This window comes from Penicillium digitatum, chromosome 1, assembly GCF_016767815.1.
Source record: "Penicillium digitatum chromosome 1, complete sequence".
NCBI classification, from domain to species: Eukaryota; Fungi; Ascomycota; class Eurotiomycetes; order Eurotiales; family Aspergillaceae; genus Penicillium; species Penicillium digitatum.
This window is the reverse complement of record NC_089384.1, coordinates 4,031,363-4,047,833: the sequence shown is the minus strand read 5'-3', so window position 1 is coordinate 4,047,833 and position 16,471 is coordinate 4,031,363. Positions and strand designations below refer to the sequence as shown.

The 16,471-nt window shown below is 48.1% G+C and overlaps 6 protein-coding genes across 6 annotated transcripts; 2 read left to right on the top strand and 4 right to left on the bottom strand.

The window, feature by feature from the left end:
• Positions 1–2,786: 2,786 nt before the first annotated feature.
• Pdw03_3719 (Alpha,alpha-trehalose-phosphate synthase subunit, putative) lies at positions 2,787–4,356 on the bottom strand (the record flags this gene model as incomplete). Its single annotated transcript, XM_014676399.1, has 4 exons — positions 2,787–3,169; positions 3,213–3,586; positions 3,652–4,021; positions 4,065–4,356. 4 exons carry the CDS (start codon positions 4,354–4,356, stop codon positions 2,787–2,789), a joined length of 1,419 nt encoding a protein of 472 aa, XP_014531885.1.
• Positions 4,357–7,750: 3,394 nt separating this feature from the next.
• Positions 7,751–9,205, bottom strand: Pdw03_3718 (Nuclear envelope protein Brr6, putative; the record flags this gene model as incomplete). Its single annotated transcript, XM_066100574.1, has 3 exons — positions 7,751–8,074; positions 8,126–9,036; positions 9,097–9,205. The coding sequence occupies 3 exons, from the start codon at positions 9,203–9,205 to the stop codon at positions 7,751–7,753; spliced, it is 1,344 nt and encodes a 447-aa protein (XP_065955974.1).
• Positions 9,206–9,544: 339 nt separating this feature from the next.
• Pdw03_3717 (Bud13) lies at positions 9,545–10,555 on the bottom strand (the record flags this gene model as incomplete). Its single annotated transcript, XM_014676402.1, has 1 exon — positions 9,545–10,555. The coding sequence occupies one exon, from the start codon at positions 10,553–10,555 to the stop codon at positions 9,545–9,547; it is 1,011 nt and encodes a 336-aa protein (XP_014531888.1).
• Positions 10,556–10,758: 203 nt separating this feature from the next.
• On the top strand, positions 10,759–11,330 carry Pdw03_3716 (Winged helix-turn-helix transcription repressor DNA-binding; the record flags this gene model as incomplete). The annotated part of the gene is made up of 3 exons (XM_014676403.2): positions 10,759–10,873; positions 10,931–11,057; positions 11,162–11,330. The coding sequence occupies 3 exons, from the start codon at positions 10,759–10,761 to the stop codon at positions 11,328–11,330; spliced, it is 411 nt and encodes a 136-aa protein (XP_014531889.2).
• Positions 11,331–11,904: 574 nt separating this feature from the next.
• Positions 11,905–13,885, bottom strand: Pdw03_3715 (Serine protein kinase Sky1, putative; the record flags this gene model as incomplete). Its single annotated transcript, XM_014676404.1, has 5 exons — positions 11,905–12,342; positions 12,404–12,641; positions 12,709–12,781; positions 12,851–13,668; positions 13,719–13,885. 5 exons carry the CDS (start codon positions 13,883–13,885, stop codon positions 11,905–11,907), a joined length of 1,734 nt encoding a protein of 577 aa, XP_014531890.1.
• An 835-nt stretch (positions 13,886–14,720) lies between these two features.
• On the top strand, positions 14,721–15,842 carry Pdw03_3714 (Phosphoric ester hydrolase, putative; the record flags this gene model as incomplete). Its single annotated transcript, XM_014676405.1, has 1 exon — positions 14,721–15,842. One exon carries the CDS (start codon positions 14,721–14,723, stop codon positions 15,840–15,842), a length of 1,122 nt encoding a protein of 373 aa, XP_014531891.1.
• Positions 15,843–16,471: the final 629 nt, after the last annotated feature.

The following is a 16,471-nucleotide window of genomic DNA, read 5'->3' as shown; positions in this document are numbered from 1 at the left end:
TGGCAAAATAGGACCTCCAGACTGGACATGGGGACTCAAAAAAATGAGTAGCGGCTTCAAGCGTGATCTCATACATGGAGTTGCTTTCCTCAGAGCTCTCCTATTTCCGGCTGCTGAGCGCTGTTACTTCATAAGGCGAGTTTCAGGCATGATAGTTTCCATCATTGCGAAGCTGAAGGCCGGGTGCGGCCCAGTGCTAGGGCCCGAACAGAGGGGATACAAAGATACTTGCAAAATGTAATCCAGCAATGGAGATGGGGAGTCCAAATAGAGCTGATGGGCTCTCCTCTCTTGAATCCTTTTTTTGGGCCATAAAGATCAATTCATACAGCAAGGCTCAGGCATCAATGGTTCATTTTGCCCTCGCCAGATCGAAGGCCCAGAGGAGAAATGGGAGTGAGAGGGCAGAGGGAGCTGAGCTGGGAAGATGTATTACCCTTTTCATCACGGCCGAGCTGTGAGCCACAAAACGCAGAAATTGACGTATAACCCCAGTAGCAAGTTATTTTAGAAATGAGCAGGTATTTCAATCAGGGATTATAATGGCGGGCTTGCCAAGGAAGGAATTGTTTTAAACGGTGAATCTGAAACCTCGGGACAAGAACAGCTGTTGGCCATCATAGCTGACATAGGGACAGCACACAAGTGCAGAAAAAAACTAGAAAGAGATCAAAGAATTAGCAGATAGAAATGAGAAATGTGCGAAGAGCATATGAGGCAGATACGCCAATAAACATTGTGTAAAGAATGCGATGGGTTTCAATCAGTGTCTCAGATACAGCCATGTTTTCCTCAGTCCTCAGATCAAAGAAAAGCGTTTTAGGAATCATCATTTCAACACCGAAAATTCATGAAACCGCTAGATGTAAGAAGAGGTCACGGCAATGATAAGTCTGGGTAAATACCTCGAGAATGCCCGATAAAGCTGAGCCAAGGCAAGAAAAAAGACCATGAGCCTCAAATGGCAATGAAGACTAGAGATAGTCGCATTAGTGGATAAAAAATTGATATTGGAATTATGGGTTTGAAAGCAAGGCAAAGGTTTCACACGGTGGCTCAGATAAAGTTGTGCTGTCGTCAGGCTTCAGATGAGAGAAATGAAGTCTATAAATCATCATTTCACCACAAAAAAAGGAGTGCAATAGACTCCAACTGCATGAAAAGTAGCCATAGCAAAGATTAAATTGTGGAAAACTTGCACTTTACCTCGAACACCCGAAATAGGGCTGAGCCAAAGCACGAGAACTGGTATTGGCCAATACCCCGGTCACATTGACAGTATTAAAGTACAGAGGGATACTAGAGAGGCAGATAAGTTTATTAGCAGGTGGAATCTGGAAAATAGCAAGGATATCATCAAGCAAGCACTCTTGGGGCTCAAATGGTTGCTCAGATGTAGTGTTTTCATCAGGCCTCAGATGGACAAGACTCATTTTGGAATATCATCATTGCAGCACCAAGGTGACAAGATACCCATGATCAAGACAAAGTCATGATAGAGGGGACAATGCAGGGGGGGGGAGAGAATATACACTTTACCTTGGAGAGGTAGATGAGGCTGTGCCAAAGCGAAAGAACATGTCGGTACTAGTCGGGTGAGGCGTCAGTACAGTTGAACTCCCATGCCACCAGAGGAGAAAGGGAAGATGAGTGTGTCAGCTCATTTGATCATCATCGCCATCATTCGACAAAGACGAAGTTCAAGGGGACACGATTGGTAGTCAAAAAGAAAAATTGAAACAAAGACAATCCTCGGATAAATGTGCCATGAATGAGCAAAGAAAACGAAGCGAGCCACCTAGGCAGTGAAGCCATCGACCCACAAAGCAAGACATGAAGTTAGTATGAACGATCTCGAGACTCACCAAGGTACACAACCACCTGCATCGCGGTAAACAAGAAGTTGTAATCTTGAACTGGAGTGAGCGAAGTCGAGTCCACGCAAGGAATTATCAAAAGAGAGTAGAATTCGGAGATACACGGGGCCAATTTCAACCGCAGAGAGGCTGTCGAGGAGGAGAAAAAAATAAGACAGACACAATTGAAACTGAATAAATATTATATACTCGTACTCAACGCTGATTGGCGGTGGGTGGGGCGGGAGTGGACGCTGATTGGCTAATTTCATGAATCTGGGGTAAATGTACACACGGCTTATGTCCCTTTGAGCCCGTGAGGTGACACGCCTCATCCTGATCGCTACAGTATAGTTGCTGAGACAAAACCTGGTGATCTTATAGCTAGGGTATCAATATACAATTGCACAAAATATCACATTTATAACTAGCGCAGTGCGCGAGATAAAGCTGGTCAAATTTTGCTATAGGATCGAGGCTTGCGGCTCAGATACCGAGATGTTAAAACCGCTCTAGCGCTACCGCCTCGTCATTCTGCCAACTGATCTAATTGATCCAAGCAACAGAGAAGAGATACTGCCAACGATAACAGAGCGAGTCAGAAGTGACAGACGACTATGCGATATGCCTAATGACGACTCGGCAATTCGATATTCGACGACTAAGCGAGGAAAATATGGAATCTAGCTAATAGGCCAACACTCAATCAAGTTGCTAACACTCAAAGACCATGGGCAAAACGAGACGACATTTCATTCCTATGGTATTGGCAAGCAACTTGCTATTGACGGACAAGAGGCATCTGCAATGATGCAGTATTGCTGTACATCATGCTCAGCAGTCTTCAATGATCAACATGAGTCCCCGGGTCGTCTACAGCGCGTTGACAATTTCTCAATGAAGGTCTCGCCCCATTTTGCACTGCCAAGGTCAGTAACTGACTACACGAAAGCGGGAAAGCCCTTCGAACCTTGTGTTGGTATTGACAAAGCCTCTAAGATACTCGTACCTGGCCTTTCGCTCGGCCGGGTCCAGGTTCAACGCATTGAAGATTGCCTCAGACATTTCTGTCTTGTTGGCAGGATGGAACGGGATACTACCATTCGACATGAAGGAAGCCGCGCCGGCAAATTCGGAGAGAACAAGGACGCCATGACGCTCTTGCTGGCATGCCACATACTCGAAGGCCACGAGATTCATTCCGTCGCGGGTGGAGGTGAGAAGACAAACATCGGCTACCGAGTACAGCGCAGTCAGTTCGTTGAAGGGGACAGAGCGATGCATATACAGCAGCGGAGTGCCCTCGGGCGTGGCTAGCTAGTTAGTATACTCCCAATACTAGCGATGAGGACTTACCATGTTTCCCGTTGATCTTTCCCGCAATAGTACACAATTCGGTTTCGAGATCCTGGTACTCTTTTACATCTTCACGGCTTGGGACAGCGACTTGGATGAGGACAACCTTGTTTTGCAGCTCTGGATGATCATCGAGAAAAGCATCAAATCCCTTAAGTTTCTGCGTGAGGCCCTTGATGTGGTCCAGTCGGTCGACGCCAACAATCACCTTGACGCCTTTGTAGCGTTCTTTCAAGCTTCGGATACGCTCTTGAACATCAGGCTTTTGCAATGTTTCGGAGAATTTTTCGGGGTCGATGCCGACAATGAACTTGTTTATGCAGACCAGCCGATTTTTATACTGGATTTGGTTGGGAATTTCGGTGCGTGCATTACTGCGGTGAGTGTTGGTTGATACATCTTAATTTTCTGGGGGAAAGGAATTAGGGCTATTGCTCACAGAAGACTGGCACAGGTGTCGATAAAATTTTGCTTGTACTCGTCCGTATGGAACCCAATCAAGTCGCTGGACAGCATGCCCTCAATGAGATGCTTTCGTACGGGAAGGTTTCTCCAAAAATCTCCCGCAGGAAAGGGCGTGTGGAGTGAAAAGCCAATGGCACAGGATTTGCCTTTTTGTTTGAGTCGGTCACGGAGAAGCTCGGGCAAAAGCATAAGATGATAATCATGGACCCAAATTAACGTTCCATTCTCTGCCGTTTCAGCGATCGCATCTGCGAATAACTCGTTTACCCTTCTATATGCTTGCCATGGAGTCTCGTCGAAAACTACACCGGACTGGTAATGGAGAATGGGCCAGAGGATACGGTCTGGCGGTCAGTGTGGATCGAGGTTTTAGGGCATGGAGCTTACTTGAGAACCCGTTGTAGTGCTCATGGGCCAAGCTGCTATCAAGGAATATGGGAATGGCATTATGTGCTTCCAAACTCTTTTGCACATTCTCTCGATCCTGTGGGTCTTTGACTTCGATTCCTGGCCAGCCAAACCATTGGAATTTGGTAGACTTGGTCAACCCAGAGAGGGAAGTGACAAGGCCACCGCTCGAAAGGGATGATTGAAAGACACCGTCAACCTGTTTCACGGACAATGGAAGGCGATTTGAGACGATGATTAGGTTTCGTTTTTGGTCAATGACTGATCCCATCTTGTTATGACAGCTGGAACTTTTATATGTTTTCCACAACAAAGAGCAAACAATGAGTCATGGACTGAACTCAGACGAAAATCCTCAGTTTTTGTCTTGAAAATGACATAAACCAAAGTGGAAATTGGCAGTTGGCAGTTATACATAGCTGCAGAAATGGTGAATGGCGAATGGCAAATCGCAAATTTACGTCAGTATGAAAGAAAATGCATTCCTGCCCGCTCTATTATTGCGTCTAGATCTATGCTAGATTGGCCTCAATGACCATCTGTCTTTACTGTTATTTCATTTTTCTGGAATGTGGGTATTTAAAAAAATAGTTGGCTAACAATTTTTCCGAGTTCTAGACAGGACAGGCAAAGGACTCGATCTACTACCAAAGCCAGTCATTTAGCCCTAGCTCCTACAGAAAGAGCCAACAGAGACTATATCAGTTCGGTTCGCCTTTTTTGGGATTGAATTAATTCAATTTTTGGCCCTAAAGTGGTCTCTCATCTATGTCCTCCAGGGATGGTTGCTAGAATTCGTCATGAGCATGTCAGAGATCACCCGTCTCAAAATTTGCCAGCGATTTGCCTCATTTCTTTTGAAACAGTTTTGCGACAATGAAGCAACTCAATCCGGCTGCATTTGCACATCCAACTAACACAACCAGCCCCCAGCACTCTCCATGACAGACAATAATGATCTCCTCAGTCGGGACACCTATCAAGACCCTAAAACGTATATCTGCCATATTTTTCTAAACCTTTGATCGTCGTTCCTGGAGTTTGCGCTACTGTGCAGTATAGGTCGGCCAAGATACCCTATCCAAATCTGTTAAACTTGATCTTGGTACTCTCAGTAATTTCAGCGGCCTACTGCCGTTTAAACCCGTAAATTTTCTTGCCGATGACCTCTTAGACGGCCCTTAATGCCACAGCAATACCGAAAGACCACATGCGCCATTTGAGCAACTGGACCAGCTCAATGAAACCGCGAATCCCGAAGATGGTACAAAAGGCGATGTTTGCGGCGAAGTTGGGGGCATATCCATAGATAGTACCTTCGATGGGACTTTCAGAAGACTTCCGTACACTCATTCGGTGCTCTATCTCGAGGGATAAGAACTGTGATGGGAAAGCTAAATAGTGAAATAATGTAGAGATACAGAGTTTTCTTTTGATAGGACCCTTGTCGAATTTTGCGGTAACTTGGAGGGATCACTCTCATCTTTATAAGTTCGAGTACTATGGCCTTCACAATTTATCTCAACTTCGCTTTAGGGCTAAAATACACTGATCTTGGCAAGAAACTCAACCTACAGAGTAAACCAGGTTTTTCGGCCAGTCTAGGTTGCACAGAACTGATTCGACCTGTGGTGTGAGAGGATCATATGAATGGATTCTGCGTACAATAACTAAAAAGAATCCTACGGACGTAAATTATGAATACGGGGGCCTCGTGACAAAGTAAAGTCGGAGGTTGGGAGCTATCAACGGCCTCGAACTGCGAGTCACTTCTTTTACCAGTCCTTAAGGCTGTACGATTTATACTTCTAACCAAAATGCTAACATAGTGCGGCTCCCAGTTTAGTGAACTAGAATTTTAGTTTATTTTTAACATGTCTAGCTGTAGACTTACTACAGAGAACTCTAGATGTTCATCTTACGGCCGTAAGGCTGTAGAAACTCTTTGAAGGTATTCCAAACCACCGTGATTGATCATCAATTTCTTTCCAATGATCGTTGCTGTCGGCGTAGTCACTTGGAGGTAAAGATACTTGCAAGTGTCTTGCTGCACCTTAGAACAAAAATTTAGCTATACAGTTTAGCTTATGGTCTCGTGCCCCAAAAGATCCTTGTTTGGAAAGACAGTCTAGTAGCACTATAGGCTTGTAAGTTGGCCACTAGCCTGATGTGAGACCGCCAAAGCACTCTCACCCTGGAAATGATGTGAGTTCAGAGGTCCAATTTATTCCAATTCGGCCTTTTCAAGATCCAGTTTTGGGGAAAGATGATCACGGGTGCGTATAGTGAGTGTCATCTGGCAGTGAAGCAACAGGGAGGCACAAAGAAAGGTATCCAAAAAAGTCCTGAAAAGTACCCGCATTAAGTGAAATGATTGAAGCTGATCTTTTAGAAGACTCTCCTAGAACTCTTTTCCCTAGTGGGTTGCTGTTTATGCCCGCTGTTGAAATCTATCTCTTTCTTCGACGATTTCTCTTTCAGGAAATGCTCTTGCTCCAGCAACTCTTTACTCCGACGAACAAGATCCCGAAGTTCAACAAGCCCAATCCAAAAAGAAATTGAATGGTATGAATACACTGCTGGAGGGTGTGTTCCAATAGGCTTATCATTGCAGTTGCAATTTTACGAGCATACGGAGCAACAACATAGTTTTTTTGACGGTCATCTGGAAATCTTCAACCATGGCGTGAAGTCTCAGGTGCAAATAAATGAGAATACCAAGCGATTTAGCCATCACATGGCTTCTGTTACAGTACTTCTGTGCGGAAGAGGGTCTAGCTAGGCGCACGGGAGTCTCCTAGGAACACAATTTGTTCCAAAGAGCTGTGATAGTCTTGTAGATATGTAGGAAGTGTGGGAACATACACGCTACAAATGGCTGATATAGCTTACTTGGGTTCTCTTGGGTGGGAGGAGGCGCCTTTTTTTTCTTCCTCGCGCGACATTTACTAGAGTCAAGGAATAGCTGTTTCTCTGTGGCGTATGTGTACGCCCTTGTATACTTGAATACTTGAATAGCCTCTATAAATGCAGTGTAATCGGCCCAAATTCCTAGGAAATGGTGGTTAAAACTAGGGCAAAAGCTCAGACGACGGTTGTAACTAGCAAAGTATTCCTAATAGCATCACGCATAGAATGATAATTTTGATTGGGCGGTCAAGTAGCAAATTCTCTGGTGGCACACTTAATGGCAGCCAGATTACCAGGATCCCATGAACATTTTGACAATGCCGGGATGTTTTGCTGGGATGAGGGTCATCTAAAAGGCGGATCGAACTAGCGTGTTGTATTTTGGTTGATGTAGCTTCAATGTTACTCTCACCATTGGGCTCAGTTCCCAGTGAAGAAAAAAGGGCCAAGGAGCACTTAAACAGAAAGAAAGCACCAGTGAAGGACAGAAATTAAATAGGCAGAGACCAGCACCTAGTAGTACCAAAGGTAAAAGACAGCTTAGAAGCCAATATAACCTCCAGAATTCAATCAAAAATCAAAAAAATACAAGAAAAGAAAATACCATGAAGATGGTATGAAACGAACAACAGCATTGGACCGATTCAAAATCCCAATGCTGAATCTGATCCCACCTCCGCCGGGTATGCTGACATCCCATCCGCTGCAAAACAAGTACGCCGACCATACCTAGGCCTCAAAATGAAACAAGTGGTTTAAGTAAACCTGCGTTTAGTTGGGCTCGGTGTCCGGAGGTGCTGCTCGCGCTCACGAGAACGCTCAGTGACAAAGTCCATCGCTCGTGTGTTTTCGAGCATCAAGGGCTGGTCTTGTTTCTCATTGTAGGCGACGCCTTGGGTTTGCCGAGGGTCTTGCTGCCCGTAGTATCCGAACGAGGGGTTGTGCTGTAGCTGGGGGTGCATGGACTGGGGTGGGGGTGGGTTTTGTACGTAGTGCTGTTGTTGGAGACGGTGTCTGAATGAGCGGAATGACCAGTTGCTAACAACTGTGACTGTGGATATGGTTGCGAGGAAGAACAGCTAGTATTCAAGTCAGTAAATAGTCAAACACGAGTGCGCAGGGAAACTCACAATCGCCTTCCAGCTGATAGGGTCAATGAAACTGTTGATGATGATAGCCATTGTATGCGCGGAGACCTTGGCGCGGCCGACCTTTGCCGGGTCACGATTCATGCACCGTTCCCAGTTTTCGCATATAGTCTCCAAGGCCGGCGCGCGACTCGATCGCCCGCAGTCATTGTCGATGTAGCTTTTCGTGCAGACTGCCATGTCAGCCAAGATAGTATCGGACATTTCCTGCGCAGCCTGCTCGAATTCGCCGCGGATAGCCGACACAAATCCGAAGACAACATAGACGGCCAGAGAGAACAGCGAAAGGTTGACCACCAGTTGAGCCCACCATGACAAGATAGCGGGGACATTCGGGTGCGCCTCCAGCATGCTGAAGAACTCGGACCAGGACGACACTCGCGAGCGACCGTGTTCAGGCTTCTGTCCCTTCCCTTGCTTTGTTGCTTTCATCGACTTCTCTTCCCTGCTGTTGGGCCGGTCTTGGTCGCTATCGTCATCGCTGTCGACTCTTAGTTGCCGGCCAAGTTCCTTGTCTCTCCGTCGTTTCTTTTGTATTCGGTGCAAGGCTACGTTAGAGTGATGTGTCAACCGAGGGATTTCGCCTCTCCCTGGGCTCTGCGGATTCCGGCCATGAAAGTTAAAAAGTGACGCAGTTCCCTTCCCTGACTTGTATTGCGGCTCGGGCGTATCCTCATTGTCTGCATACTCCGGTGATGACATGTTCTCAGCGCCTGATGAGAAATCCACTTCGAATTTCCGTGGGGTCTGGAAAGCAGGTTGGCCAAATTTAGCCTTTAGCGATAGTGGTGCGGGTTGTTGTCGGGGCTGTGAGAAGAGGAAGGGTTGAGAGTTTGGTTCCCGGAGGGAGGGTAGCGCTTGCTTCTGGGGGGATTCAAATGCGCTGTATGTTCCTATGCGAGTGTCAGAGGGCTTGACATTGCAGTTGTCCTCGTTCAGGCTGGGATACGAACGTTTCTTGTCGTGCTGCGCTCCAAGCTGGTAGAAGGGCGAGGTCACGTCGCCGGGTGCTCTAGTCTGCCATTCAAAGTCCATTGGACTCTCTCCCGTTCGTTTTTCCATATTTAGGTAGAGCCAAATATAGGTATGTAGCGGGTGGATGGTGAGGTTAAAGGGCGGGAAGTTTTTTGTTTGGGGTAAACATCCAGACCCCCGTAGCAACCTTGGCATCAACACTGTTTATCTCCGAGATGGATAGTACTTCAAGAAATTTTTTTACACACATTTTAGATTTCATTGCGTTCATTCTATGATATAATTTACAGGTCGAAAAAGAAAATAAACAGACTCTAATCAAACATCGAAGCAACTAAGATCATTTGACACATTGGGCGACCAGCACCCTTTATGGGTATTCAACAAGATGGAAAGCATAAAAGACAGACAGTAATGAAAGACCATCTACTCATCCATCTGCCACTGGTATTCCAAAGCTTCAAACCGGGTCTTTTTGTTCCGCGATGTGAACCAGTCCTTCTCAAACCCATTGCCCCGATCCACTCCATCCCACCGGTGCCCTGGCCGGATCCCATACCGATTAGGCTGGAAAGAACCACGATACAGTGGCCGCCCCGTAACACTAGCTCCCGCATCGCGCCGGGCGGTAAGGAACTCGGCGGCGGGATCATTCCACCGATCGCGAGCCTTCATGTCTTCATTCATTTCTTCATCCTCGATCGTCCGAGCAAGTGGCATGGCCTTGATCTCTTGTAAGTCCCGTCGCCGCTCCTCGCGCTGCTGCCGCTGCACATCTCCCATCAGAGCCTCACGCGCCTGTTCTTCTTTCTCGCGCTTTTCCTCTTCTGCACGCCGAGCTTCGGCGCGTTTCATGGCCACGTTGATGATTCGGCCGGATGCGTCTCGGTATATAGTTTCTTGGCTCTTCTGATTCACTGCCGAGAGATCGCGGTACTTTGCTTCTTCGGCTTTGCGCCGCTTTTCTTGAGCTTTCGCCATCGCTGCAGTTTGGGCGGCAGTTTGAAGGCCGCCTCGTGCTCCGGACTCCATGCGACCCGCGCCATCGTCCTCATTCTCTATCATAAGTGCATCTTCATCTTCTGGATCTTGCTGCGCGGCGCGTTCGGCTGCTGCCTCGTTTAAAATTGCGTCGGCGGCTTCTTGTTCACATCCGCCTTGGCCAGGCGTGGGTCCTCCAATAGTCTTCCAGCTTGATTTCTTTGCGCGGCGGAACTCTGCAGTTTTGGCGGATGTGTCGAAAAAAGGTTTGTCCTCATCGTCCTCTCCCGCATTTGCTAGTGAACGAATGTCTGGTGGATCATCGTCGGCAATGATAAGGCCGGACCCTGCAGTGTCGATGACTTTGGTCTTTTTGCGCTTCTTCTTTGGGCGTTCGGTAGCAGGGTCAGCGGTAAGATATTTCTTTGCCAGGTAGTCGGCAAGTGAGCCAGACATGATTTCGGTACGGGGTATGTGAGGAATGTGAGATGTAGAGGTGCAAGTTGAGCTCTGTGACGTGACTTTATGATCCGGATGAATATTTTCCCGAACTGTGTGCCGCCTAGCGCTCTGATAGTTGATCTTGGACTGGACAACGTAAAGAGAGAGTCTGAGAGACTTCAAATTTTGTTGCGGAAATTCTTAAGAAATCTTTGCAAATGCCACGTTCCGAAGAAGCAGAATGGTGGGCTAACGCAGTCTACGAAGCCATCCAAGAGGTCCCCCGGGGCAAAGTCACTTCCTACGGTCACATCGCACGCCTCCTGGGTGAACGTATGGATGCAATCACAAAGTTGTTATAGAAACACTAACCATTTTTCTTTGTACTAGCCCAGCGTCCCCGCCAAGTCGGGGTCTGTCTCAAAGTACTTGCGTCGCCCGAGTCTGGTTCGCACTTCAATTCGAATACCGTGCCGTGGCAGCGCGTGATTAATTCCAAAGGGATGATTTCGCATCGGTGCGTTTGTTCCAGACCATTCAAAATGAACCCATGGCAGACTGGATTATATGGTCCAGAATCGATAGTCATCTATAGGTGTTTACGACTAACAACTAGATCAGTGGACCCGGAAGTGCAGAGCGTCAGGCCGAAGCTCTCGCCCAAGAAGGTGTGGAGGTTACTACAGACAGCATGGGCGAGATGTATGTTGATTTTTCTCGGTATGGATGGTTTCCAAGCGAGCTACCGACCGAGAAAATGGGTAGGCAGCCAAGAGAATGGGCCAGTTGAACACCCAGCTACAGTCGGAGAGACTTTCACAAAACTCATGCATTGTGTTTCAATATCCTTGCATTGCATCCGAGCATTAGTGACTCAAAGTATTGTACGGATATTGGATCCATACATAGCAAATAGTCATAGCTTGTCTGTCTGGTGGAGGGATTCTAGAAGACGGAGAAGACTTCACAGATGAGTGGGAAGGGATGACACAGGAGACCAAAGACCCATCACGAATATGATCAATGGAAAATAAGAAGACGAGTCTATCGGAGGGAATTGAGATGGAAAAGCACCAGACACAAAAGGTAGACAGACGTGCAGGGAGGAAAGGCGAGGCATAAGCATACGACCATGGTGAAAAACACCCCATCCAACCAACTACCAGCAAAGGACGAAAGGAGGCTTTGAAGAAAGAAGAAATGAAAACAGAAACCAACCAGCATCAATCCGTAAATGGAAAGAGAAAAAAGATCGTTAACTCACATCATCACCGTATGAGCATGTCCGCAATGAAAACCCAGGAGATGGCCCCATCTCAGCTGAGGAAAGAGGGCAAAGAGGAAAATGGTCACCAAGGTCGCCTTCATCGCTTTTTGACCTCAGTGGCCCAGCCTTCAATACCCTCCCCGCGCGTTCCAGGGGTAATGCCCAGATCGACTCCATCCATACCAGGGGCATCCTTTATCCACTCGTGAGCTGACATGCCACCAGCATTCGCCCTCTTCTCTGGTGACAGATCAAGCATGGGCAGTAGGAGTTCACTGATACGCATGCTCTCTTCCATGGAGTAGTGGTACTTTTCTCGCAGGACGTCGGGCAGGGCCCAGTGACGGAGTCGGTGGATATTGCGCAGTTCACCCTTACGATTGAAGATTTCTTGGGACCATTTGCCGGACATGCAGAGTGACTTGGGGAAGGGACCGAGTAGTTCAATAATTTGAGCGATATGATCATCGTCCTTGCCATATTTGGTCCCTGATTGGGGATCGAAGAGGTAGTCTCCGGTGATGAGTTCGAAGACCTAGACCGTTAGTTTGTGTTTTGTTTTAGCTTCAGCTGTGGTTAATTGTCACATCACTCACCATACATGCCATGCTCCACACATCAGTACTGGCACCCCACTTAGAGCCCAGGATGACTTCGGGCGAGCGATATTGACGGGTTTGAATGTCATTTGTGAAATGATGACCGACCCAACAAGCATTGCCCAAGTCTGCAATCTTGACAGAGATTATATTGACGTCAAGTTCTTTTTCTGGTGATTTGCTCGAAGGGCCTTTATCGAGAGAAATGCCGGACACCTCTCGCTCCAGTAGATCGCTGTATGTGTTGTGTCAGATCAAGGTCTTATCTATCAGGGCAATGGAGATGAGATCCAATTACGTACGCAGTTTTCTCTCGCTGGTTTTGCTTCGCATCTTCTTCCTTGACCCCAAGCAGTTCTCTCATAGAGGACGTTTCTGCAGTAGGTGCTACATCAGTTTCAGTTCGCGCACAGTTGTGCTCCAGGTGCACCAAGGGGAACTGACCTCCTGGTTCATTGAGCATCTGGCTGAGGCTACTGTGCGAGTTGGAAGAGCTATGTTTGAAGTCGAAGCCATTGAAGCTGGTGTTGAGCGGACTGGGAAGCGGCTGACTCCCTGTGATCAGTGTGCGCCGCCGTCTCCGCCCATTCCGATTATCCTCTTTCTCCTTGGCCTCTTTGTTGGCTTCTTCCTTGACATGCGCCTTGACGATCTGCTCCACATCTCCAATCTCAATTAGCACATTCTCGGGCTTCAGATCTGTGTGGATGATCCCACACTCGCGGTGGAGATAATCCAAGCCTAGCAGTACTTGCTTCGCAATCTGCTTGACCAGTGGCATGGGAATACCGCGATGATTCCACCGCTTGATCAACCCCAACAGGTTCTCGCCCAGAACCTCGAAAACCATACAAACATGGATACCATTTGGTCCTTTATGCTCAAATGAGTCCAGCAGACTAACCACATGCTTCCTACCAGGGTGAGAGGGTTTTGCCTGCACGATTTTGTTGAGGAGCTTGATTTCGTCGATGGCGGTTTCGGTGTAGTGTGCGGCGGATCGAACCACCTTCAGCGCAACGTGCTTGTTGGTAGTTGTGTCCCGCGACAACCAAACCGTAGAGAAATGGCCCCATCCAAGCTTGCGCACGACGATATAGCGACCATTGTTGTATGCTTCGCCGACAGCGACGGGATGATATCCACCCTTGCAGTAATCTTCAGAGTCCTCCTCCTCTGCGGTAGCCTCGAGTTCTTCGCCAGACGATGAGGATGAGGAGCGCGATGCAGATGCTTTGGGACTTGACTGGGCAGCGCCGGTTCTGTTCCAAAGATTAGTAACTATGTTCTTCAGGAAGGTTTCGAGACATACGATTCTGTAGCGCCCGGCGCAGGGTTCGCTTCGTTGGTAAGGATGGGCTTCAAGTCAGTACCCTTTCTCCTCTTCTTTCCTCCGCTGCCATTGGCAGCTGAAGCAGCAACGTTTGCCATCTGTTTGCCCTTGTTGAGCATCGCCTTGGTGAGATCGACTCCCTCCATGATGTGGAGATTTGGGAGGTCAAGCTGAGAGGCGGGGCACACTGGCTTTTGGTTGGCTCAAGCGGAACTTAGAGGCGGTGGATGTTGGAGGGGCCTCTACCACCACAGTCAAGACACGGTAATCGGGTGAATATGACCTTAAAGCTGTGAAGAGTTCAAATTGAGAATAAATAGGAGAGAAAAAAAGAAGATACCAAATGGAAAGTATCGGGTAAGGCACAGCCTAATGAGGAGATAGGTCAGAACGACGATCCGATCGCAAAGTCAAGCTCAATAAAATCAAAAGAAAAAGATCGATCTCGGAGAAAAGGAGAGCCTTGAGATGGGATGGGTTTCCGCAAGCAGCCACAGCGTCGTGGTGGCAAACGTCGACGCATTGAGTATAAACAATAAATAGCCTATAACAACTGGTACTAGATGACAGATGTAAAGAAAAGAAAAGAGAATTTTGAACAAAGGGTCGCTAGTACTTCAATTAACTGGAAGAAACACAGCAAGTAGTAAGTACGCGTACATGTTCAGCGAGCTGATGCATTCTGTGTTGATTCAGTTGACACACTCTAGGGGTTTAGATGTGATGTTTCAGGCCTTTTGATGCTATATCTACCTTTACCATAATATCTAGCAAATCCTTCACTATAGTCTTTCAAATTTTTTCACCAAATTTCAATCCAACTGGAAAACGACATAGAAAAGAAAAATTTAGAGAAGATCGACTGTAGTCCTGATGTCACGATTCCCCCCCCCCCCGCTTGGGGTAACTGGGGACCTGACTTTATCTCGGTGGATTCACCTCTTGAACCTCAAGACTTTGGCCTCTGGCTTCTCTGCCACCATGACAAGCCCCTTCAACCGCCGCCCTGTTCCTGACTACTTCATCGCCTCTCCCCTAGTGGCTCTACTCTATCCACTACACCAGATCTTACTGCGTTTACGTGGACCTCCTCGACTCCCTCCGCCAGGCACTCAACCAATCCGAGTAGTCTGCATCTCCGATACTCATACCCTCGAATGGCCAGACGTTCCTGACGGAGATCTTCTCATCCACGCCGGTGACCTCTGCAACAATGGCTCCGCACGCGAGATCCAAGCCGCTGTTGACTGGCTGCGAAGTCTTCCCCACCCATACAAAGTTGCTATCGGAGGCAACCATGACAGCTACTTTGACGTGCGGTCACGTCTGGATGAGGACCGCATAAACCCAGCTTCTATGGGGGATTCCTTCTCCGCAATCTCCTCTTCCGCCTCATCCATCCACTCGCTCCACGAGCTAAACAGCGCCTCCCGCATCGACTGGGGTGACATCCACTACCTCCAACACTCAGCTGTGACCCTCTCGTTCGCAAACACCTCCTCCTCCTCACCCTCGTCCACAACCCCCCTCACAAGCTCCCGCCCGCGCTTTCTCACAATTTACGGCGCACCCCAAGTCCCAGCCATCGTCCCCTTCGGTCCCGAGCACGCCTTCACCTACCCACCACTCCACGACGCCTGGTCCGGTACCATCCCCCTAGAAACAGATATTCTCGTCACCCACACCCCACCCCAAGCCCATCTTGATCTATCGCCCGTACATTCTACAGGCTGTCCCAATCTGTTAGCGGAAGCTTGGCGCGTCCGTCCTATCCTCCACGTCTTCGGCCACGTTCATGAATCCGCAGGCCAGGAACCCATCTTCTGGGATGAGGCCCAGCGCGCCTGGGAAAGATTGTGTGCCTCGCGCCGCTCGCGTGCGCGTTTAAGCCGCCTGGCTTCGCTGGCCGGCTTCATACGCGACATGTTCGATCTTTCTGCCTGGGTGGATGCCGCGCGGGTCGTGGGATACGGGATTCTTGGTGTGGTTTGGGCTCATGTCTGGGGTGGGGAGAACCTTAATGGTGGATGGATGGTCAACGCCGCTTGCATGTATCGTGATAGTGGCAGGCTGGGCAACCCGCCGAGGGTTTTAACCCTGTGATCTTCCACCGATGCACATAGCGTTCGCTTTTTGCTTCCTGCTAATAATACCATGCCTGTTTTTCTTTTCGGTTCGCGTTTGGCGAACTGCAACTGTACATAGAAGCTGAGCGGTTCAAGTGTGCCAGAGATGGCGTTTCGCTTTTGGGCATTCACACATTTGTTCCCAACCTGAGCAAATCCAAGGCGGGTTCCTAAGGTCTCCGTTGTATCTCACTTTACTCTGTGCAAAAATGACAATTGTATGATAGATATGTTGGCGGTTGGCGGTTCTGATCCTCGTAAACATTAATCTAACGGCAGATGAGATTGGCTGGGCATTGAGCCAACAGAACCTAGTTGAGCTTGTGGCGTACATGAAGTATTTGAATAGTCGTAAACTAAGACGACTCTTCGAAAGAAACCCCATTCGACTTACTCGTATGAGGTCTGGGTCACTGCATTTTCAAAAATAAACATCTTTGCAATGATGGCATCAGCGTTCAGATTCTACACCCAAAAACACTCGTCTCTCCAGATGAAAAGATTGCGCATATTGCATGGGTATAGATATATGAATGAACTCAATATTTACATGTTCAGACGACACAATCCTACAGGCCGATGAAGTCAACCCAGCAAGCACCAGCG